Below are 24778 nucleotides of genomic sequence, written 5' to 3' on the forward strand. Positions count from 1 at the left end.
GGGGGTGTGTGTGTGTAGTTCTGTTCTCTTGGATTGAAAGAAGCAAGGGAGTTCTCAGTTTTGGTGTTTCTACAAATAATAACAGCATGTTATTTTGATGGCCAGTTTATTTTGACAGTGGAGAAAATAGTAAATACGTGGTAAATCTGAAGAGGTCACATTGATTTGACATGAAAAAGAGAAGTTTTACATTTTCTAAGACTAAAAACAACAAAGATAATAACAAAATAGTTAATGTAGAAATAAGGTTCTGAAAACTTAAGCTGAAATTTTAGAAACAAGCAGAATAATGTGATTTGAAATGCTTACTTGGTGCCTTATCGATTAAGAACGAGTATAAGAGGCCCCTTAACTTAGACGGCGTTACATCCCAATCAACCCATTGTTCAGTTGATAATATTGAAATCGAGAATGCATTTAATATACCTACTAACCACTGTGGCTTAGCCTAGCCTGCCTTCAGTGTGCTCAGAACACTTACAGTAGCCTACGGTTGGACAAAGCACAAGGTCTGTTTTATAATTAAGTGTTATGAAATGTATTGAATGCTGCACTAGAAACGAAAAACAGAATGGTTGTCTGGGTATTCGAAGTACGGTTTCTACTGAATGTGTGTCACTTTCACACCATGGTAAAGTCAAAAAATTGTAGGTTGAACCATCAGAAGGTGGAGACCCTCTGTGTAAGGTTCTTGATCTTCATTCAGCATTGACCTTCAGGATGCCTGGCACTGCTCTGAGCACTGGGAATACAGCAGTGAGGAAAACAAAGTCCCTGGACCCATGCACATCTTAGTGGAAGAAACAAAATCATACATTTGGACTATGTCAGCTGGTAGGAAGACAAGGGATTGGGGGTTGGGGGTGGCTGTATTTTCCATTAGAATGTCTGGGAGCAAGAGGCATGTTTAGGTTTCTTCAAAGGAGATAAAAGTACCTTGATGACTTACAAAGTGAAAACTCACAGCTGTATTACAAGAGCATATATCCTTTTCAGAAGCTCATAATGTTTGCTTGAATAAACACAAGGCTGGCAAAATTCTCACCTAATTTAGCTGAAACAGGAACTCGGTTCTTAAGAGGTACCAGGCGATCCTTACATGTTTTCTCCAGTGGTAATTCACACTTTATGTGACGCCTGAAGTTTTCCCTCAGGATAGAACGAATCACCTTAACAATGTTGGTTTTGCTTTCACTGTCACTGGGTGGGGGGGAGAGAAAAGAGCAGAAGTGTCCAGAGTGTTCATCGTGCTTCCATTCCACGCCCGCCCGTGTTCCTGCACCTTGCACCTGCTGGGCCAGGCTGCCAGCCAGCCACCCAACAGCAGTGCCCTGTGGCCTCCCATACAAAAGGAGGTGAGAATTGATCACTCTTAAGATTCTGATATTTATTTAATCAATGTATTCTCCTACTAGCGGCCTCAGTTGCCTTTTTCGGAGGGTGGGGAGTGTGACCCTGATGTCATCAAAATTCAGGAGGGCACTAAATATAAACTCCCTTCCTTAAGAGATGTAATTCTATGTTATTTCTGTTGGTTTTAATCTTTGGAAGTCAGTCATACCTGCAACACAACTGAAAGATGGTTTCTGGCCGTCCTTCTATTTCTGACTTCGTATGGATCAGTTCCCATATGGAATTATTTTCTGTCCCTGTGTAAAAGGAAATGGAAACAAGAGTCTACAACTTTGCCCAAAATGCTGCGGTTAAGAACACTTGTGAAGTTTAAATCTCATGAGTTAAGAAAGTCTAATATTCCCAGTCCTGGCTCGTTTTCTTCTGTGGCTTGTTCTATGTATGATTTTCACAGTTACACGAACTGAAATGCCTTTTGGTTACTCTTTACATTTCCTGTTGCAGATTTTCCTCCATCTGAACTGCCTTTGCCCCCTCTCTGGAGCCCCTGTCTGGGGAAGAGATTTGGTGGATCCTATTCTTCAACCCTCCTTTGCAGTTTTGCCCTTTCCTTGGATGGAACAGGAACTGGGATACTTGAGGTAAAAGAGGCCAACCCCAAATGCAGTCATGTTCTAGAAAACATAAGCACTTCTGACAAAAGTTAAACAGAAGCCCAGCAAGTCACTGCATGACTCAGCCTGCTGGCCTCTTCTGTCACCAGAGGCCTGTCACCAAAACAAGGTTACTCTGGAAGGATCTCTGAACATTTTCCAGAGTCAAAGATTTTTTTCTTTTTATATCACCTAAAGTACTACCTAACCTTAAGGAATTTTCTGCTATATTCTAAATTTGTAAAAACATAAATTTGTGGATCTGTTTTTCTAATACATTTTAGGGTATCAAGGCAGAAAGGAAAATGTTGAAAACTATTGTAGAGACAATAAGGAAACAATGAAAGGCATTTGGCAAAGAAAAAGCTATCCACTAGCATTTACTTTCTCCCAGAAGTCTGCTAAGGAACAGCAAAATAACCTCTCTTTGTCCTCGTTTTCCTTGTCTATAAAATAAAAGGCACCAAAAATTATCCCCAAGGTCCTTTCTTACTTTTCATTCCACAGTGAAGTCTACTGAAATGCTTTTTCTGGCATCATACTGCATGAAACAGTTACCTGCTGGATTCCCCAGTCTGACTTGAAGCGCGGAGATGGGGATCAACCAGCGGAATTTAAATGGGTCCAAGTCAGCAGAGTTGTGCGCAGGCCGGGAATTCGAGGGCTGTAACATGAAGGCCCACCAAGAAAAGTGTTAGGGAAGCTGTCTCAACTGGGGGAGGATGTGTGCATGGTGAATAGGAGTTTATGTTCTCCCTGTGGGCGAGTCTCCGAGCAGCCATGTGGGTGTTCAGGGCACAGAAGTCAATCAGCTACGCACCCAATTCTCAAAGACCTCACGTGCTGGGGAAGGTGGGGAGGCCGAGTTGTGGTTCAGAATCAGTTACAGGTCTCAAAGCGAGAAGAGCAGCCAAGGCTTCCACGCCCTCACGCTATCTCTGAATGGTAAACCAATGGCATATGGTATCCACAGCTAAGCTTTGTTTTTGTTTTTCTGAGTCAAGGTAAAAGGCATTTGAAAATAAACCAAAGTTTCACAGACTGTGTATGGAACAACCATGGGCCATTTTCAGGGATATAAAAGTTGATCTTCTATGTAGGCCCCCATATGAGTATTTATCTACTTCATTTACTTATTTATTTATTGACAGGGTCTCACTCTGTCGCACAGGCTGGAATGCAGTGGCATGATCAAGGCTCACTGCAGCTTCCACCTCCTGGGCTCAATTGATCCTCCTGTCTCAGCCTCCCAAGTAGCTGGGACTACAGGCACGTGCTACCACACCCAGCTACTTCTTGTATTTTTGGTAGAGGCAGGGTTTCACCTTGTTGGCCAGGCTGGTCTCAAATTCCTGGGCTCAAGCCTCAGCCTCCCAAAGTGCTGGGATTACAGGCATAAGCCACCATGCCCAGCTGTACATCTTCTTTTAAAACAGACATCTTTCACGGGGAGACTCAGAAACGCTCTCAGTATGTGATGGGGTTAGTGACCCTCAGAGTAAGCAGTATCAGTCAGCACAGCCGTGGTGCTCAGTGGGCTTTTCAGTTCAACGTTAATAGGAAGATACAGCCATGAAAAGGTAGCTTAAATTAAAACGAATTTTTGCCTTACCAATTTCTTTTTCAGTTTGCAGTTTTCTTTATAAACCAGTATGACGGCTCTCTTAAAAACTAAAGAAAGGAAAAGAGAAAGAAAGTCTTTATTTTATGCAAACTCTTCCAAGGTTAAACTAGAGCTGAATGTCTTAACAGAATAACACTCTTCAAATGTATGAGTCTCTAAGACCTTACTCTGCCAACACATGAGTGAATAAATGGTACTTCCCTTTTGCTCATATTTGAACTATGCAGAAGCACCTGCTTATTTACAAGCTACTATTGGAAGTTGATCTTGGCTTTTTTAAACTCTTTGTTTTATTGAAACTGTGTTCTCTCAGTGACAATATACTGTCACTTGCTCTCCCAACTCTCAGAGAGAATTAAAACATCTTGAAATGCAGCAGACTATTAAGATAGCAGGTTTCTGGCCAGGTGCGGTGGCTCATGCCTGTAATCCCAGCACTTTGGGAGGCTGAGGCAAGTGGATCACCTGAGGTCAGGAATTCGAGACCAGCCTGGCCAGCATGGTGAAACCCCATCTCTACTAAAAATACAAAAATCAGCTGGGCGTGGTGGCGAGCACCTGTAATCCCAGCTACTCAGGAGGCTTAGGCAGGAGAATCGCTTGAACCTGGGAGGTGGAGGTTGCAGTGAGCAGAGATCACACCATTGCACTCCAGCCTGGGCAACAAGAGTGAAACCTTGTCTCAAAAAAAGAAAAAGAAAAAGAAAAGATAGCGGGTTTCAAAATAGCCTCAGGGATCTGTTCCTGTAACACTTGGCCTGAGCCAAGCAGCAGAAGGGAGAACAAGATAATGAGGATGCAGAGAGATGCCGGAGTTTTAAATAGTTGGGGGCTGGCCCTGTTAAGTCCCCAACCATTATAGCAATTCTAACTCCTGGAGCCCAGGAGTGAATTGGACTGGTGTGGCCAGTGAAGTTCTTCGTTAATCCCAGCCTCTTCAGTCTACATTCTTCTGAATGGAATACTAACCAAATACTGTGAGCTCAAGGTCCTTTCTAGCTTTTCCTAGAGACAGAAATGGATTCAGCCAGGAAACCGTAGAGTGCATCAGAAGCTCTCCCATCGAAAGTTCTGTTACCTAGATTGTAAAAACAGGAGGTAAGGAAGATACGGAAATCCCATGCTAGATCATCTCATGTTAGATAGTGATGTACACACAGTCATTGCTAAAATGCAAGCACAGCTGGTTTAATTTTTATGATACCTGTAAACATGGGGCCTTAAATAGTGGAGGTTTTGAAAATATGAGCTAAGCACCAAAGTGTCTGATCAATAACATAAAGCTGAAGGCATTTTGCTCCAATGCACACACATGTAGGTGAGACATGCCTTGTGACCAACTCGATTTCCATAAGATGAACTCTACCAGTGTCCGTGGTTCTTCTCGAGTGCCTTTGTAAGCTTTCCCCTGGGATCTAGTACATCCACCACCTCTGAGCTCCATTCGGGCTGCTGATAAAAGAGCACCAGCATTGAAACTGGCCAGAGTGAAGGACTGATCTCCAGCTCTTTCCTGTTCCTGCCATTTTCTGCCTAAACTACTTCCAGCATGCCAGCTTTAGAAGCACAAGATTATAAATTAAGCAATCAGATAAAAAGGAAAATACAGAAAATGTCAAATCCTGCTTGGACTAGTTTTATAAGTAAGCAGGCAACCACCAATATGTGATGTTAAAAATATATATGTTTGATGTTAAAAAAATATATTTGATGTTTTTAAAAAAAAAAAAAAAAAAGCAAAATAAAAAAGGAAAAGCCCCAGACTCCACATTGCCAGTTCCCACGTCCTTTCTCCACCCCAGCCTCTGCCAGCTCACCCTCCACGGATGTTCCAGCCAATGTGAACGTGACATAAGGTTATATTTTAAACCAGTGTAATGAAGTTTATGATACGTCTATACATAAATTGTATAGTTCATTAGACACATTGTTATCAAGAAAATCTTAGGCATTTTCTCCTCCAGGGAAGTCCTAACAGGGCAGCCTATCTGAGAGGTCACCTACAGACCCCACACCACATGCACTAGGCTCCCAGAGTGCAGGCGCCTCACGGACCTCCTTCTCGGTTCCACTCTGCTCAGCTACTAGCTGGTCAAACACGGTCCCATAATCCTCATAGATCTTCTGCATCTCGTTGATGTGGCTCGCTACTTTCTCCATTGCCTTTAGTGCTTCTGCAAGATATGAAATCATATTTATTAATATGAAATCATATTTATAAATATTTATTCTTAAATAAATATTCTTAAATATGATTTATATAAATCATATTTATTTAAGAATAAATAAATATTTATATTGTTTTAGATCCTATCCAACAGTAATAATGGAGTGAAGATTCAACTCAGGATTCCAGACCAGTACCCACTAGCAGGAGCATTACATTCAAAATAAGTCACAATAGCCCACTGTAGCCCAGCCATTAGAATGAAGAACAGCAAAATTATCTTCTACTTCAAATTCTTTTTGAAATGAGGCAGAGTATCAGTGAAAAGTATCACTAATAATGACAACTGACATGTATGGAGCACTTTCTACTCAGCAAGGATCACGACAGGTGATTTCTGTGAATCATCTCATTTAGTGTACACAATAACTAACTAAAGACTAATCAATCCCATTTTACAGGTGAGAAAAGTGAGTGCAGGATATTCTGCCAGAGTTCCAGAGAGGAAAGCATGAGAATGGAGCCAGGCTTCAAACCCAAGACTGACTGGGCTTAGGGCACCAGCTCTCGAGTTTGGCTTCCCCTTCTGGGAACCGGGATCCAGGTTTAAATAGAACATAACAACACCCCCATACATAACTGACTGACAGAACAATGGTTTACATTTATATATGGTATATGTTCATAACTTTCCATGAAGGAATATGAGGGATACATTATTTTATAAAAGCCAAAAAGCAAAATTTTAGGTCACTTCTAAATTCAGTATTCTTCATACTTTTTTTCTCCCAATTCAGCATTTTAATTCTATCTGGAGGGAAGTTTGGAAGGAAGTTTTTTAAATCAAACCCTTCTAAAGATGATCTTAATACAAAATGAAGTTTTTACACAGTATGAATGCTGAACATAATTTGTATTATTACAGAATTTAACTGTCATACAAAAACGCTTTCCTCTTGTTGAGCTTGATACCAAAGTATGCTTGTCATGGAAAAAAGAGCCAGTTTAATTTATGCTCATCTCAGTATTTATTATTCAGTAATACTAAAGTGTTAGTAAGTCTCTCTCTCTCCCTAGAAATTTTATCACCTATGGTTTAACTGAACCTCCTACTTTCAACATATGAACAAATCACTATCTCCAAGCCAAATGAAGCCCCTCTTTAAGGATCCTCTACTTACTATCAAACTGCAAGGCTTTGTGTTTTTGACAAATTGTGTCTCAGGCCAGTAATTTCACAGGTTCAAATGGTAACACAACAGCAGCGACTTGAAAGCGCAACCCATCACTGGGAGTTTGGTTTCGGAGCCGAACTCTGCTCACAAATCTCCACAAGGTGGAGCCTCACCCAACAAATCTGACCAGCAGCTCGGGTGGCGACCACCACAAAACTTAACCAAGTGATAGGAAAATAGGGCTGATTTTCAGTTCCAGCGGCACAGTTTCACAGCCAAGTGACCTGAGGTAATTTACTTATTTTGAGAGTGTAGACGGAATCATCCCCGCATAGGAGGAGAATGGTGATACCCTGAAGAGATCATTTTTACCCAAGTATTTTGTAAGCTCTAAAGGAGTGACCAGACACCTAGCTACTTTCACATATTCACATGAAACCTAAGATGAACCATCGCAGAACTGAAAAGTGACACAGGACGTGCCACTAGGCGGGGAAGAGGTGAGCTGGCAGGCCCAGGGCACGGCAGGCAGCCCCTCGCCCAGGGGTGCCCCTCGCCGCCCTGTCCGGCCCTCGCCCGGGGGTGCCCCTCGCCGCCCTGTCCGGCCCTCGCCCGGGGGTGCGCCTCGCCGCCCTGTCCGGCCCTCGCCCGGGGGTGCCCCTCACCACCCTGTCCGGCCCTCGCCCGGGGGTGCCCCTCGCCGCCCTGTCCGGCCCTTGCCCAGGGGTGCCCCTCGCCACCTCCTCACCCGTCAGGTGGTAATGTTCCTCGCTCTCCTGGTCCGTCAGGGACACCAGCTCCTTGAGCAGCAGCGGGTACTTGAGCACTCTCTGAACCGGCTTGATGAGGTAGGACTCCAGCGTGGAGGAATGCTGCTTGGTGGGGTTCCGGGCGTCCAGAAAAGCCTTGAAGGCTTTGTCAGTTTTAGCTACAAGCAGATGGATAAAAGACCTTAGAAGAGCACAGTGGGGTGAATTAAATTCTTCATTTATCTTTTAACATTTATAGCTCATCCATTTCTATAGTCCTCCTAATGCCATTCTTTAATAAAAACCCCAACACATCAGCGGGTCAGGCACCCAGCTGTCAGCGTGGGATTCCACCTCAGCCCTGACCGCCCTGGAGCCTGGGAGCTTCCGAGGATGGAATGCAGGCTGCACGCCAAAGAGTAACACCGACTCAACATGCGGGAATGTCTGACTTAAAGACACATTTCATGCATATCCACGAGAAATATTGTTATAGGTGACCTAAAAAGTGAGTTTCAAACAATTCATTAAAAGCCATGAAGTGTGACCAGGCACAGTGGCTCACTCCTGTAATCCCAGCACTTTGGGAGGCTGAGGCGGGTGGATCATCTGAGGTCAGGAGTTCGAGACTAGCCTGGCCAACATGGTGAAACCCGTCTCTACTAAAAATACAAAAATTAGCCAGGCGTGGTGGTGAGTGCCTGTAATCCCAGCTAATCGGGAGGCTGAGGCAGGAGAATCACCTCAACCCCTGAGGTGGAGGTTGCAGTGAGTCAAGATCGCGCCACTGCGCTCCAGCCTAGACAACAGAGTGAGACTCCACCTCAAAAAAAAAAACATCAAAAAAGCCATTAAGCAATGTTATCCAGACCCTAAACCATACCCACAAAAATTTCATAAAGAAAAATAAACCAGTGTTTTTCCCACTGGCCTCACTCTAATTGTTGCTTATTCTTATTCTGAAAAGCAGTATCTTTTCTCCTGTAAAGTAAGGTGACAGGCACTGCAGCCTATACCCTTCACTCCACAGCTCCAAGCAGATTCACCGTTCGCACACCCAGAGCCACAGCTCCCTTCCACCAGGCATGGCAGTAGGACCCTCTCTGGCAGTGAAAACTGCCCCTCTGTTCAGTGTCTAGTACCATGAAGGGTGTGTATAGGAATCCAGGTGCATTTGGTTTGAGTACCAGCGGATACACCAGTGCTACTTGGATTCCACCAGTTGGCATTGGATGACCAGCTGCTTGGAATGTAGCTACTCTGAAGGAAGATAAACCCTTATTTGGGATTGTGTTGTAAGATCACATATTCCAGGAGATGCAATACCATTTTGAATGTGATTACCAGGCCAAGAAGGTGGTGACAGGACCCCTCTTCTTTATGACAAAGGAGGAACTGAGCAAGCCCTTGGTATGCTTTCATTGTACTGCATCAATTGTCAATACGTATTGATAAGTACATTGCTATGCTTTCATTGTACTACAGACCATCAATACAAAGGTGCTTGTGGGCCAGGCGTGGTGGGCCTGTAATTCCAGCACTTTGGGAGGCCTAGATAGGAGGATCACTTGAGGCCAGGAGTTCGAGACCAGCCTGGGCAACACAGTGAGACCCATCTCTAGGAACATTTTTTAAATTAATTAATTAATTTAATTTAGAAGAGGGTGTTTGTGGAAGGAAATGGCAACAGAGGTCAGACAACTGTCTAAAGCAGCTGGAGAAGATGGATTTCGGCTGGGTCTTGCTCATCTGAAGCACTCTAAGACCCCACTTTTTAAACGTGGGGCTTTTCTTCTGGGATACCATGATGTTCTGGATTAAAATCCAATGGCAGAGCTGCATCTGTGGACATGAATGAGCACTAAGGGTGTCAGGATAAACCTCCAGGTGCCCTCCAGGCCCGCGCAGAGACCAGCACCGAAGAGCAACCTTTGGGAAATGTGAGCTCTTTCCAGGTGCACCGGAGAGACTTTACTTCCAGCTGGCAAACTTCTTGTGAGGTTGGTGGTAGTGGTTTGGTGGTAAGTTGTTGTGGCTTCTCAGGCTTAAGAAGGTTAACAAGGAAAAACAAAAAAAAACATAGCATGCATTTCTTTCTACTCCCATCTAGGGTCTGGGGTTGCAAGTTTTTAGAGAAAGGAATTTGGCAAGAAAAGAATCCAGATGTAACTGACAGCAAAGTGACACGTGGCAAAGCAACATCTCTGCTCTCAGGCACATTTGTTTCCGGCGACCAGTAAACTGACAGAAACAGAAATCTTTCCCTTGAATATTTGTCACTGTCAAGGTCAAGGATGGACCTTAATACATCAAAATTGCACTTACTCTCTACCTGTTAAATACAGATTTACCCTTTACTAACAGTTAAAAATGGAAAAACAAACAAACAAAAAAAACCATAAAAGGCATAAGCAACTTACCTCGCTCCAGAACCTTCTGTACTTTGATATGGTTAGCACAGAATCCACTGTACAGTTTAAAGTGGTCCGCGTAATAAAGGAAAGAGCCTCCAAGGGAAAACAGTAATTTCTAGAAGGGCAGAGGGGAAAGTCAAATCAGACATGGTTTAATCAATGCGTGCCGGCTTGTGGCATTTGACGGCCCCATGGCTTCTGTCAGACTCCACAGCACTAATGCCTTAAAGAAGTTCAGGCCTGCTCCGTCCACACAGGAGGCGGGGAACAGCCCAGGCGCTGCCCTGGCAGGTCTCTAGCTTGACTGCAAAGTTTCCAGCAGCAGAGCCTACTGACTGTGTTCAATCCAAGGACAAGAAACAAAGAAAGTTCTATAAAACTACAGCTGACAAGGTGGGATACAAACCATCTGAGAGGTTCATTAATAAAGCTGACTGTGCATTGCTTGGATAGAGTGATGCTGTCTGTATGGTTCCAGGTCCCCTTGGAGGGGCTTCCTACCACACTGTGGCTTACACGGATGCTATGGAGCACTGGTGCTTCAGAGAAGAGAGGGCTCGAGCCCAGCAATTAGAAACCTAGTCTGTTAATCCCAGATCCACATGACCACAGGGAAGAAGGATTGGGCGCAGGGTGTAGGAGCTCCAGTTTCAGAAGCAACCACCCTGGATATCCTTAACAGCAGCTGGGAAAAGAGCATGTGCGTGCTTAGCAACCACGCGGGAGGTGCTGCCGGACTTCTGACTACCAGAAGTATGTGCACCAGGAAAAAAAAAAAAAATGCAGCCTTCCTTTACCACCCGCTAGAGGAAAACGGTGCAAGGAAATAGTCACAGGACAATAAACAGTCAATAGTCACAGGACAAGACATTCTTTCTCATGAGAGAATTTTGCACCTAGCCATTTCTTTTCACTTTCAGCCTAAATCTGAGATACTTACTCTAAACTGTGAGGGGGTTTCTAGGGTGTTAAAGTCAGATGATGCTGAAATCCCATCCTCCAGGGTCTCCAGAAACACCTTCTGAAACTCAAGCATCTCTGGCAAACTTCCAAAAAGTGACTCCATCTATGTGAAGATCAGGATTTGAAACGAGGGGATTAGCCATGAAGTTCAGGATACCACGCTAACTCTTAGGCCCACAAATAAATCCCAAGGAAATTCTTCACAGAGAAGCAGACAGAAAGTAAATCCTTTAAGAAGACAGCACGTTCATTATGGGATATGGCTTATACATAGAAAGTTTCACAGTTCCATCCCCTATAATTCTCTATTTCTACAGGAACTTTTTAAGTGGATGTAAAGTTCTCAGAATTCAAATCAAACATAAGTCACTGGAAAAGAACTAATTATGTGGTTTAACATTACAAAGATATGTATTGAAAAGGAATTTCTGATCACACTCTCTTCTACCTCAAAAAGACCATAACCATCGCTCTGCCTTTGTAAATGCTCTGCCACTGTGTCATGCAGCCGAGGCCACAGCAGTGGCTTAGGAGGAGGCTATGCCTGGGACTCTCAGAAGACCCTTAAGTCTTGGGATGTTCTTTCGGGATCAATAGAGATCATCTCATAGGAGTTCTGCTAAAAGGCAAACAGAGACTAACCCGTGGATCACTGGACAGAAGGAAGGGGATTTTATTTACCTCATCTTGAGTAAGGAAGGTCTCATTCTGAAGTGGCTCCAAGTATAACTCAAAGAGGCAGCTCAGATCCTGAAAGAAAACACAAGAAAGTGTCTTCAATGCTTTAGTCTCCAAAATACCCACAAGATTTGGGTAGCAGCAACCTGGCAGCAGCTCCCAAGGCTCCCATCAGGATAATGAAGTTTATGCCTTGTTGAAATTATTATTATTATTATTATTATTATTATTATTATTATTATTTGAGACAGAGTCTTGCTCTGTCACCCAGGCTGGAGTGCAGCAGCGCGATCTCAGCTCACTGCAACCTCTGCCTCCTGGGTTCAAGAGATTCTCCTGCCTCAGCCTCCCAAGTAGCTGGGACTACAGGTACACTCCACCATACTCAGCTAATTTTTGTATCTTTAGTAGGGGTCGGGTTTCACCGTGTTGGTCAGGCTGGTCTTGACTCCTGACCTCAGGTGATTCTCATGCCTCAGCCTCCCAAAGTGCTAGGATTTCAGGCGTGAGCCACCACACCTAGCCTTTGTTGAAATTCCTGACCCTAAAAGTAGTGATTATTGCTCACCTAATTCAAAGAGGTTAATACCACAATACAGGCAACAGCTGGATTCCATACCTTTATAGCTCAATCATTGCCTCTGCCTCTCTTTGGGCCACTGCAGCAGGGGCACTCACTTCCCTGCAGAGGAAGGAGGTCTGTGTGGCACTAGTGTCAGATGCAAACCAGCTCCTGGCTTCCTCTGCCTCAGGGAGCAGAGTGAGGTCCAGCGTGGAGCTGGGAGGGTCAAGATCTGGGGAGCCCTTCAACTTTGGGGCTGACTGATTTGCAGAATCTCAAACTCACATATTCAAAGTCAATAAAAAATTCCTACAGAGCTGCAGCTCTAATGGCTAAACTCTGAGCCATATTTGGGTCTCTTGTAAATGAGGCTCCAGCACAACAGTATAGTGGGAGTAGACTGCAGTTACAAAACCCATGAGCGAAAGATTTTGTTTAATAATTTGAAGCCAAAGCTGGGCATGGTCGTGCCTATAATCCCAGCATTTTGGGAGGCAGAGGCAGGTGGATCACCTGAGGTCAGGAGTTTGAGACCAGCCTAGCCAACCTGGTGAAACCGTTTCTACTGAAAAAAAAAAAAAAAAAAGGCTGGATGTGGTGGCCCATGCCTGTAGTCCCAGCTACTCAGGCTGAGGCAGGAGAATCACTTGAACTCAGGAGACGGAGGCTACAGTGAGCCAAGATCATGCCACTGCACTCCAGCCTGGGTGACAGAGCGAGACTCCATCTCCAAAATAATAATAATAAAAATTTGAAGCCAAGGCCCGGATATAGTTTAGTGATAGAAAAGATTTCTCCTTTATTCTGAAGAATTGTGAGTCCTAAAATACTAGAGGCAGTTGACTGCAAAGTCAGCTATAATAACTCCCTCACTTCCCAAGAGGGGAATCTAAGACCCAGAGCTTTATAAAGCCCAAAGCGCCCCGCAGAACTTTCTGGCCTTAGTTCGGAGGGCAAGGCAAGGCCTGTGACACGGATGCTGTTTCACAATAAAAACCTCCCTGACCTTCCCTCACCATATTCCACGCCGGACCGCTCAGAGAAGGGAGATGACAGAAGTTACGGAATCATACCTCGGGGAACACAGAGATGCCAGCAATTTCAAGGAGCATGCAGGGATCCAGGTTAAAAAACGACAAGATTCTGTGTTAAGCGTCAGCAACAAAAAGGAAATTAAGAGACGGTGGTGTGTGTGTGAATCACAACAGGTGCCAAGTGCGGGTTACTTTGCCCGAGGGTGCTGGGGCCTGGCAGTCATTCCTCACAGGCTGGTACCGCCCGGGAGGACTTACTGGGCCGCAAGGTCAGGTCCGCGCAGAGCTGCGGGGGCAAAGGGCTGTGACCCGAGGAGCCCTGAGAAAACAAAGTGCAGGTTTCTTGCAGAGAGAAGGGAGAGTCGGTCCTTGTCTACTTCACCCATGACACCATCTGAGTTTTCCTCCAGCCTGTCACTGAAATGACCCTCCCAGTGCAGCGTGGCCTAACAGGAAACTCTAACAACACTATTAACAAAAAGGGACATCGATTCTTCTCTCAGCTCTGCCCTTGACTCTGGGGGCGAGAGCTCCATGACTATTCTCAAGATGTCAGAAGGGCTCTGAAGCTTCCAAAATATCTACAGCTCCACACAGCGACATGGAAAAAGGAGACGGGATTATTCAGAACTTGAGTCTGAACAGCCCGGCTGTTCACTTCATCTCCACACCCTGGATGCAGGACAAGACACAACGGAAAATGAAACTAAATTGTCATCTCTCTAACTTTTCTTTCTCCCCTTTGAGACCAAAAGAAGGGGCTTTGGGAAGCTACGTGTGAATAAGGCCTTAGGTAAAGTCCAGGTAAAACAGTGACATCAACAAAAGGGGAAGCTCAGATCTGTCTTGCAGAGAAAGAAGGTAATAGCCGCATGTGTGTGCCAAGCCTTAATTCAAGGACTCAGCACCTCAGAATTGGAAGGCATTTAGAGAAGGGGGACCGAGTGTCTCAGACCCCAAATAAGGGAGTTGAAGGGGGCTGTCCACCAGGCAGCAAGACGGAGGCAAAGCCAGGGCTGGACCCTCAGCCCACCGCACCGCGCCGCACTGCTCCAGTAACTGACAAATGAAGCGAGCTTCAAATGGTCCCAAAGCTCCAGGAAACACTTAAAGCAAAAGAACGCTGCTCCCCAGGCTCCTGTATTCTTCAAAAAATCTTTCTCAAACCACGGACTTGGGGCTTATGAGATGAATAAATGAATTCTTTGGGTACTCAAGATACTCGGCAACTGCCCCTTCATACATGGTGCAAGGATATTCCCACGTGCCGACCAGTCCCCAGTGCATGTGCCCCAGTTCTACACGATGACAACCACCAGGGAGGGCTGGCCCGGGCCACCGCCGGGACTGTGGTCCTGGATCAGCCGTCACGTATGTACAGATTGTTCCCAAGTTCCTCATCACCTAAAATGATCTCTCTCCCCTTTTACTAAACCGGTACAGACTTCCTTCCCACAGATTGCAAATGACAAACCAGAACATCTGTTTCCATAGTGAAAGCTACCTTGGTAACAAAATAAGCTGAGGATCTGATTTTTTTCTAAGTCTCCTCAGCTCTTCCACCCTCTCACTCCTCCCCTCCCTTCTTTGAGCAATTCACTGATTCAAGGAGCAGGCGTCCCCCTGGGGAGTGGCCGGTGTCCCGGGCAGAAGTGATCTGGGGACCTCTGCCAGCTTACCACTCACCATCAGCAAAGAGGCACGAATGCACGAATGCCCAGCGCTCCCCTTACCTTTACGTAGGACTTCTCTGTGTCCACAAGCTCCTGGATGACTTTGCGGAGGCGATCTGCATCAGAGAGGTGGCGGGCCAGAGGCCTCGGAGGAGGATCCTGACTCTCCCGCGGTCCTTCCATGCCGTTGGCCTGAGTGTCGTTAAAACTCCTGCACAGTGCAGTGATCTGCTCAGCACTCTGACAGAGGACAAGAGGTGGAAAATAATGCACGGGGCCCTCCCTGTTAGTATCCGCTGCCCCCAAGGGCACCAAGTGTCTCTGTCTGTGCCCAGCAGGAATCTCAGAGGGGCCTCTGTGTAGGGCAAAGGGTTTCATTCACCTCAGACCCCTCTGGCTATCATTTCGGATCTGAGTAAGGAAGATGTGCACCCACACTCCTGTTCGGTGTTTACACACAAGGCTCTCCATTGTCACATCAGCTGTTAGGTGTGTCTTTGGACCTGAAATTGCAGAGTCATTGCCTAGGGCTGACCCTCTGCAGTCGAGGTGAGGTAGCTCTGAAATCAAGAAGTTATGGCTTTCTAGGGAGCAACAAGAGCAGATGGCCTCAACAGGCCCACCCGGTCCCCTCAATGGTTGGCCTAATCCAGTTTTCCATCTCCCACACAGAACAGCCCGGAGAGACTCAGGAAAGACACAGCCCAAGAGCAATTTCAGGATGACCTGACCACAGTGGGCCTGCAGTTCTGCCCTCCAGTCTAACCGCTCAGCTCCACAGTTTTGTGGCAAGTAGAATTATGAGTAAAAAAGTCTTGAGCTGGTGCACATGCTAGTAATGGAGTAGAAGCAGATGAAGATGGTAACACCCTCACCCTAAAAGGGTGCAGAGCCCTGCAGAGCGCACAGGCAGGGAGCAGAAGACACATAAGGCCTGGCGAGGACGAGCGGCCAGGGTTCAACCAGCCCCAGGGGAAACCTCCGCAAGGAGGGAGCTAAGCTGGTCTTAGCAGGGAGCCAGGACCAGGCCTAGGGAATGTGGGCTCAGAGGAAATACTCGCTCCCAGTCATGGGAAAGGAATCACATAGATGAAGAGAGAAAAAGGAACATGACTATCTGGGGGGACCGCTGGCCTTTGATGCAAGCTCCAATTCAGACAGAAGCACCGTGCGCTGCTGCCTTCTCAAGGACAGCCTATCTGCATCCACCTGCCTTTGGCTGGAAAGCCTCACAGGTGTCTACCCTGAAACGCTTCCACAGTTGCCAGAGCAGGTCAGATTACAAAGTGTCCTTTTACTTCTCATTCTTTCCATTCCGCCCACACATCTCCACCCCACCTCACCACCTCCCCATCTGGAAGCCCGGTGAGGGCAGGGTGGCTTCTTCCTTTCACATCTCCGCCAGCAGCCAGCTCACTGGTCAGCACAGGAAGTACTCAGCCCGCCTCTGCTGCACTGAAATTCTTACTGAACAACGCAGCTGACTCCCAACACAAATGACTGGCATCCATCAAGAGCCAGCAACTTTTTGACTGTCAACTAAAAAACTCTCCTTTTCTCAGCTGAAATGCCTTCATGCCTGACCTCTATCCATCTCTGTCTTAGGTAAGATGCTGAACTTCTCAGCAGCATCTCTTAATATTTACGTAATTCATTTTCTTTGCTTGGATATTGCAGAACACAGCTTACACAAGCATGTTGGTCAACCCGGGTAGCCTGATGCATGCTTTTTACACAATCTGTCTCTTGACAAACTGAAGCACCCCAAAGACAAAACAGGCCACTCTCAACTGCCCTCTCTGTTCTATGCCCCAACCCCCGCCAACACAGTTGTCATATGATGGAAATATACAATCCACATTAAAACTCAACATTGATCTCTGGCTGGTCTTTCAGTTCAATTCAGTGGGCATCAACTGAGGGCCTGCTCTGTCTCCAAAAAAGTAGAAGAAAGTTCCTACACAAAGAGGTAAGACTCATCAAGGATGGAAATCCCAAAGCATAGCCTAAGGCAGTCTGGAATCAACACAGACTTGTGTGGAACAAATGAAGAGTTATAATGCACATTAAATGAATAGAGGCAGCATTTTGGAATCGATTGTCCAGGAAGGCTTTGGTGAAAGGGTTGTAACATGTCCTGGAGGGAGCGTGCTCCAAGGGAAAACCAGAGAATGTGCCAAAGGTGCAGTGGGAAAAGGAGCCCAGTAATGTTCCAGGCCTACCTCAAGGGGCAGGTAAGGGTGAGACGCTAACAGATGTCTGCCGTGGGAACTCCCAGATGGCTGAGCTCCTTCAATAGAATCGCTTCTCTTTTGAGTGGGCCATACTGAAAAGATAACTGAAAATGTGGAGGCAACTTCGGAGCTGGGTAACACACAGAGGCTGGAACAGTTTGGAGGGCTCAGAAGAAGACAGGAAAATGTGGAAAAGTTTCGAACTTCCTAGAGACTTGTTGAATGGCTTTGACAAAAACGCTGGCAGTGATATGAATTATAAGGTCCAGGCTGAGGTGGTCTCAGATGGAGATGAGGAACTTGTTGGGAACTGAAGCAAAGGTGACTCTTGTTATGTTTTAGCCAACAGATTGGCAGCATTTTGCCCCTGCCCTAGAGAGTTGTGGAACTTTGAACTTGAGAGATGATTTAAGGTATCTGGCAGAAGAAATTTCTAAGCAGCAAAGAATTCAAGATGTGACTTGAGTGCTGGTAAAGGCATTCAGCCTTATAGAGGAGGCAGAGCATAAACCTTTGGAAAATTTGTAGCCTAACAATGCAATAGAAAAGAAAATTCCATTTTCTGAGGAGAAATCTAAGCTGGCTGCAGAAATTTGCATAAGTAAAGAGGAACTGAATGTTAATCCCCAAAACAATCACAAAAATGTCTCCAGGGCATGTCAGAGGTCTTGGCAGCCCTTCCCATCACAGGCCTGCAGGCCTAGGAGGAAAAAGTGGTTTCCTGGGCCAAGCCCAGGGTCCCCATGCTGTGTGCAGCCTAGGGACTTGGTGCCCTAAGTCCCAGCCAATTCAACCATGGCTGAAAGGAGCCAACACAGAGCTTGGGCCATGGCTTCAGAGGGTGCAAGTCTCAAGCCTTGACAGCTTCCATGTGGTATTGAGCCTGCCAGTGCACGTAAGTCAAGAATCAGGGTTTCGGAACCTCTGCCTAGATTTCAGAGAAGGTATGGAAATGCCTGGATGTCCAGGTAGAAGTTTGCTGCAGGGACAGGGCTCCCATGAAGAACCTCCGCTAGGGCAGTGCAGAAGGGAAATATGGGGTTGCAGCCCCACACAGAGTCCCTACTGGGGCACTGCCTAGTAGAGCTGTGAGAAGAGGGCCACCATCCTCCAGAGCCCAGATCCACTGACATCTTGTACCCTGTGCCTGGCAAAGCTGTAGACACTCAACACCAGCCTGTGAAGGCAGCCAGGGGGGAGGCTGTATCCCATAAAGCCCCAGGGACAGAGCTACCCAAGACCATGGGAACCCATCTCTTGCACCTGCGTGACCTGGATGTGAGACATGGAGTCAAAGGAGATCATTTTGGAGCTTTAAGATTTCACTGTCCCACTGGATTTCAGAATTGCATGGGACCTGTAGCCCCTTTGTTTTGGCCAATTTCTCCCATTTGGAATGGCTGTATTTACCCAATGCCTGTACCCCCATTGCACCTAGGAAGTAACTGACTTGCTTTTGATTTTACAGGCTTATAGGTGGAAGGGACTTGCCTTCTCTGGGAAGAGATTTTAGACTGTAGACTTTGGGGTTAATGCTGAAATGAATTGAGACTTTGGGGGACTGTTAGGAAGGCATGATTGGTTTTCAAATGTGAAGATATGACATTTGGGAGGGGCCAGGGCAGAATGATATGGTTTGGCTCTGTGTCCCCACTCAAATCTCATCTTGTAGCTCCCATAATTCTCCTGTATTGTGGGAGGGGCCCAGTGGAAGATGATTGAATCACAGGGGTGGATCTTTCCCATGATGTTCTTGTATTAGTGAATAGGTCTCACAAGATCAGATGATTTTAAAAACAGGAGTTTCTCTGCACAAGCTCTCTCTCTGCCTGCTGCCATCCACATAAGATGCAACTTGCTCTTTTATTTATTTTTTTTGAGACAGAGTCTTGCTCTGACGCCCAGGCTGGAGTGCAGTGGCACAATCTCAGCTCACTGCAACCTCTGCCTCCTGGGTGAAAGCAATTCTCCTGTCTCAGCCTCCCAAGTAGCTGGGATTGCAGGTGCCCACCACCACGCCTGGCTAATTTTTGTATTTTTAATAGAGATGGGGTTTTGCCATGTTGGCCAGGCTTGTCTTAATCTCCTGACCTCAAGTGATCCACCCACCTCAGCCTCCCAAAGTGCTGGGATTACAGGCGTGAGTCACCGCGTCTGGCTGTCATGGGTGTTGCTTAAAAAACTCCCCCACATGTTGCTAATGTGTGGCCTGCATGAGAACTGCTAGTCTACTCTTCATACAGCTTGCATTCTGCTTCGATTTCTGGGAGTGGTGCTGGCTCCAGTGGGATCACCTGTCCCAGGGTCCCCACTGAGGTATGTGGACTGAGCTCACAGGCTAGAGGAAATAGATGGAATCACAGCCATGACTCTGGTGTTCTGGGTGTGGCCTCCTATGAACTGAGCTAAAATGTTCATGATAATACTCAGACTCCAAGACTCACTGATTTGAAATCTCTATACTGGGATTTGCAGCAGCAGCTCAGACAATATAATTCTGCAGTCCTGAAAACTAACAGTTCCCAGGGCTATAGAATCTATATTAAGCTTGAATATACTGTATAAAATAAGAGCTGACAAAATGCATCATAAGTTTAATGGCATCTGGTAAGATTATGGCTTTGCTTTACTGGGATGTCAAAAATCACACCTAACAATGCAGTGTTAAAGTAACAAGATCTTACAAATAAAGTATCTTGCCATTTTAGAAAACCAGAACTCATTTTATGAACTTTTCTGGTAAGATTAACTTCCAAAAAGTGAATGTTAGCTGAGATTTTTCATAGCAAATCTACTTCTTAAAGTACGACGATTAAGTGCTCAAGTGCTAGAAAGCCACCTTTTACACATTTAACATTTTAGCTGTTGTCTAAGGGAGTTGGTGAGGATTACTTGGGACCAAAAGGAGGCAGGGCCCCCAGAAGGAGAAGAGTAATCATAAACGTGACTTTTCAGATTGTATCTAAAGGAGTCACTGGGGTGGTTACATTTCGGTTCATCCATCGTTCGTGATGTTTATGAACATTAGAGGGACATTCTGGGTGGACCTGATCAGCACTTTATAGGAATAGTGATTATCTGGGCTAGGATGTCTTCACATGTATATGTGGTGACAGGCCTGAAAAGCACAGATGAGACTCAAAAGGCTCGGGCTGCAGTCCAGTCTCAGCCCCTAGCCTTCCATACGCTCCTGGGCAAGTCTCGATTCTAAGTCTTCAGTGTCCTTCCTGATGAAGAGGCAGCAAGAACACCTATTCCATCAAGTTACCGCTAAAATTGCCTCTTGGGTCAAGAAGAAAAGAAAACTCGTGTTTGCTGAGCAGTTGCTGTGCACCAGGCACAGGCAGGAGGTTTCTCATAGAACATGCCAGCATTGCAGTTTTACCATGACTCTCCAGGGCTTTCCAGCTGACAGGCGAGGAGGCCACACCTTAAATGGCACAGGGGGCCCATTCCCCTTTCTAGCTCTGCTCCTCTCTCTACCTCCAGTCCCCTCTTTAGCTCTGCTCCGTCTCTAGCTCTGTTCCCCTCTCTAGCTGTCCACACAGCCCCTGCCACTCCCAGGTATTTAGCAGAGCACAGGCAAAGCAATCTAGTTCCTCACGCCTCCTGCTGCCTCTGCCTCCCATGCGATCAGGGCTCTCCTGGCCCCAGGTGTTCTAGGGATGCAGCCACCTGCCTCTGGAGACCACCTGTGCTTAGAGAGGCAAACACAGCTCATATGCGGACAACTGGGACATCTATTGAGCCTATTCCACCCCCAACCCAGGAATGCTACTTTAAAAGCAAAAGACTGGCCTGGCACAGTGGCTCATGCCTGTAATCCCAACACTTTAGGAGAATGAGGCAGGTGGCTCACTTGAGCCCAGGAGTTGAAGACCAGCCTGAAAACCATAAGGGAAACCCATTGCTACAAAAGATTAAAAAAATTAGCTGGCCATGGTGGCACACACCTATGGTCCCAGCTACTCAGAAGGCTAAGGCAGGAGGATCGCTTGAGCCCAGGTCAAGACCATCCTGGACAACACATAGAGAAACCCATCTTTACAAAAGATAAAAGGTTAGCTGGCTGTGGTGGCACACGCCTGTGGTCCCAGCCACTCAGGATGCTGAGGCAGGAGTTCAAGGTTACAGTGAGTTATGAGGACACCACTGAGTGACAGAGCGAGACCCTGTCTCTAAAAGTAAATAAATAAAAGCAAAAAACAGATAATCACAAGTTAGGACTGGGAGTGTGTGAGGATTCAGTGGCATGTGTATATGTGTATATAACGGCATGTGTATATGCAGAATAAAAAACACGGGCACTTGAAGTGGGGGCCTCAGACTGGTGTTTTCCAGTTCATAGCAATCAATGCTACAAACTTGGGTTCATCACGGGCCTCAGCTTTCATAAAAGAGCATGAAACCAATATTTTCTTTATGAAGTCATAAAAAAATTAAATGAAAACATTTTTTCCAAAAACTATGCTATCTGGAAAAGCAATGATATTGAACTCCACCCCCACCGCCAAAAAAATTTTCTCTCAAATTGTTTTTGTTTTGTTTTTTTGAGACAGACTCTCACTGTGCCACCCAGGTTGGAGTGCAGCGGTATAATCATAGCTCACTGCAGCCTCAAACTCCTGAAATTAAGCGACCCTCCCACCTCAGCCTCCCAAGTAGCTGGAACTCCAGGTGTATGCCACCACACCCAGCTAGTTCTTTTGATTTTTAGTAGAGAAGGGGGGGTCTCACTATGTTGCCCAGGCTGGCCTCAAACTCCTGAGCTTAAGCGGTCCTCCCATCAAACTGCTGGGATTATAGGCATGAGCCACCACACCGGGCCTTTGTTTCAGGTTTTTAAGGTTATACTAAGGTTAATGGTTGATCCTTGCTTAAAAATGATTTTATCTTATTTATAGACAAGGAGCAGCCCACTCAAGAGCTCTGGATTCAGGCAGACATCTAAGCAGTTATTTTTGTTTTAATGTTATGGATAAGGACATCTTCTTGTCTATTTTCAAGAAGCCCATAAACCCATTTCTTAGGAGTGGCAAGAAAACGGCTTAGGACGATCAAGCAGCTCGTCTAGACCCTCTTTGAAGGGATGCAGGGACAGAGTCTTTGTCAAACCAAGCTCTGAGTCACTCAGATGAACCTTCTAATCTGGGCTCAGCGCAATACTTTTCATTAGAAAAATGCCATGACGGCCTCCTCTTGATGAGAGTTTGTGAAATCTGTTCCCTTGATCACAACAACTTTGATATTCTCTTTTGTCTTACTTAGAGACATCACAGCCTGAGGCCTTTCAACTTTCCTGTGAGTTTTGGAATCTAAAAAAAACTACTATGGGATAGGTACATCACATTACACAGAACTATTTCAAGACGATGCCTGAAATTTCGTAGCTACTGCATGAAATACGTGGCAGGAGTCCACTGCATCAGAAGCTGAGCTACGGGCACCTGCCTTTCCTGGCTCAGGGTGCAGCTGTGGCCTCATTTAGGGATTCTGGGTACTGCAAACTCTTGTCAATGGCACTCGTTTATATTGCTTGAGCTCAGAAAACACTTTCAGTCTAAGAAAAAAGGTTTAAAAGTGCTGCCTAATTTGGGGTGATGTTGCATACAGAAACAAGGATGAAGGACAGCATTTGCAGTGTGTACTATATTTCAACTCCTGGTTTAGAGGAAAAGCATGTTAACTTTGGGGGGAATCCGAAACAGACATAACCAACACAGAAAGCTACAAGGAAAGAGGCTGCCACGCTGTTCGGTGAGCTGGTCCCGTCACTTTGCAGTATGATCTTTTGGCAGATCCCTGGCTGCCCCTCACGGCCTCCTCTCCCTCTACATGCTGACCCACTCTGTGTTGAGCCATAGGCCTGGACTGAATCCTGACCCACTCTGTGCTGAGCCATCAGCCTGGACTGAATCCAAGTCTAATGTCCTCAGAGTTTCCCCAGGACATCAGTCAGAAGAACTAGGGTTCTGCTGCTTCTCCTGCACCTAAATAGAAAGCTAGAAAAAATACAAAATACATTTAGGCCTAAGACAAACAGTCAATTATCCTTAAGGAAAGTCAGGCCCCAGGAAGGGTGTGGTTTATATGGTTTGTGTTCTCATACACTGAGCACTTACAACATTCCCAGTTCATTGTCTGGAAGGCATGAGGAGGCTGCACTACGAAATAATCTCAGAGCGCAACGGCACTGTCAGCTGTCACACTGGAACAAATTCATTAAGTCAGAAAAGTTCCCTTTAGGAAAAGAGAAAAAAAAAAAAAAGACTGAAAATTGCACAAGACTTTTTCTCAACTCACTCTGAACTTAGTGAAAGTCACTGTCTAACTTACAGAAAGATCTAATATTATCCTCAAATATCACTGGCAGGGATGGAATCTAGTAGGACCACAGAGGGCTGAATGACTTCCCAGGTTTTTTTTGTTTGTTTGTTTGTTTTAGGAGACGGAGTTTCGCTCTGTTGCCCAGGCTGGAGTGCAGTGGCGCGATCTTGGCTCAGTGCAACCTCTGCTGCCTCCTGGGTTCATGCCATTCTCCTGCCTCAACCTCCCATGTAGCTGGGATTACAGGTGCGTGCCACCAAGTCTGGCTAATTTTTGTATTTTCAGTAGAGACAGGATTTCCGTTTCATCATGTTGGTCAGGCTGATCTCAAACTCCTGACCCCAGGTGATCTACGTGCCACGTCCTCCCAAAGTGCTGGGATTACAGGCGTGACCCACCGTGCCCAACACAGACGATGCTCTTGAGTGGAGATGGATCCTGCACACCTGGACTGCACATGGGAACAAGGGGCCCGTGGCCTGCACATCCAGCTGCAGCTACCCTGGGCCACCCCACTGCAGCCAGGTCAGGATTGTAGGGCTGAACTCTGTTAAGTGCGTGGGGGGAAGCTGGCAGGGCCCACAGGCCGACAGAGGGCAACCCCACATCCAGTTTCTCCTGGACTGGCATGCTCGGTGGAGCTGAGGAGGAAAAGGGCAGCATGTCAGTCCTTTGGCAGGTACAGTGGGAGTTAAAAAAACAGGTTCAAGATCCTAGTGACGTTTACAGTTGAGAGACAAACCATTCATTTGATAGTGATACACTGAAAATTCCAGGGAAATGGCATGGAAGTTTTACATTTATCAAAATGGTACGAAAAGGATGAAGAAATGCTGCTCCAAAGAGCCCCATATTATTTGTCTTCTAGACTAGACGGTTCCATTTCCAAAGGTTCTATTTCCTGGGCAGAATGAGAACATAAACTGAAAGGAAACAGTCACCTAAAGAAATTGCGGTATGAATAGGAGCTATATGCAGCAGCTGCCAGTGATGCCAGAGACCAACATCTGCTGACCAGAAGAGAAGGACATGATTTACTGGTAAGGGAAGAAAGTAGGGCCGGGTGCCATGGCTCACGCCTATAATCCCAGCACTCTGAGAGGCCAAGGTGGGCAGATCACTTGATGTCAGGAGTTTGAGACCAGCTTGGCCAACATGGTGAAACCCCATCT

At 46.0% G+C, this 24778-nt stretch overlaps 1 protein-coding gene across 1 annotated transcript in view; it reads right to left on the reverse strand.

Moving 5' to 3' along the window:
• LOC105527879 (T-lymphoma invasion and metastasis-inducing protein 2-like) overlaps nt 1–24778 on the reverse strand; it is a 564729-nt gene that overhangs the window by 1840 nt on the left and 538111 nt on the right. The window contains 11 exon segments of the mRNA XM_011964376.1: nt 1046–1200; nt 1562–1649; nt 2565–2670; nt 3619–3677; nt 4600–4708; nt 5686–5804; nt 7721–7900; nt 10142–10250; nt 11076–11201; nt 11780–11848; nt 15106–15285. Coding sequence (XP_011819766.1) covers nt 1046–1200; nt 1562–1649; nt 2565–2670; nt 3619–3677; nt 4600–4708; nt 5686–5804; nt 7721–7900; nt 10142–10250; nt 11076–11201; nt 11780–11848; nt 15106–15285 — 1300 coding nt within the window.

Source organism: Mandrillus leucophaeus, unplaced genomic scaffold, assembly GCF_000951045.1.
Source record: "Mandrillus leucophaeus isolate KB7577 unplaced genomic scaffold, Mleu.le_1.0 Scaffold698, whole genome shotgun sequence".
Taxonomy (NCBI): Eukaryota; Metazoa; Chordata; class Mammalia; order Primates; family Cercopithecidae; genus Mandrillus; species Mandrillus leucophaeus.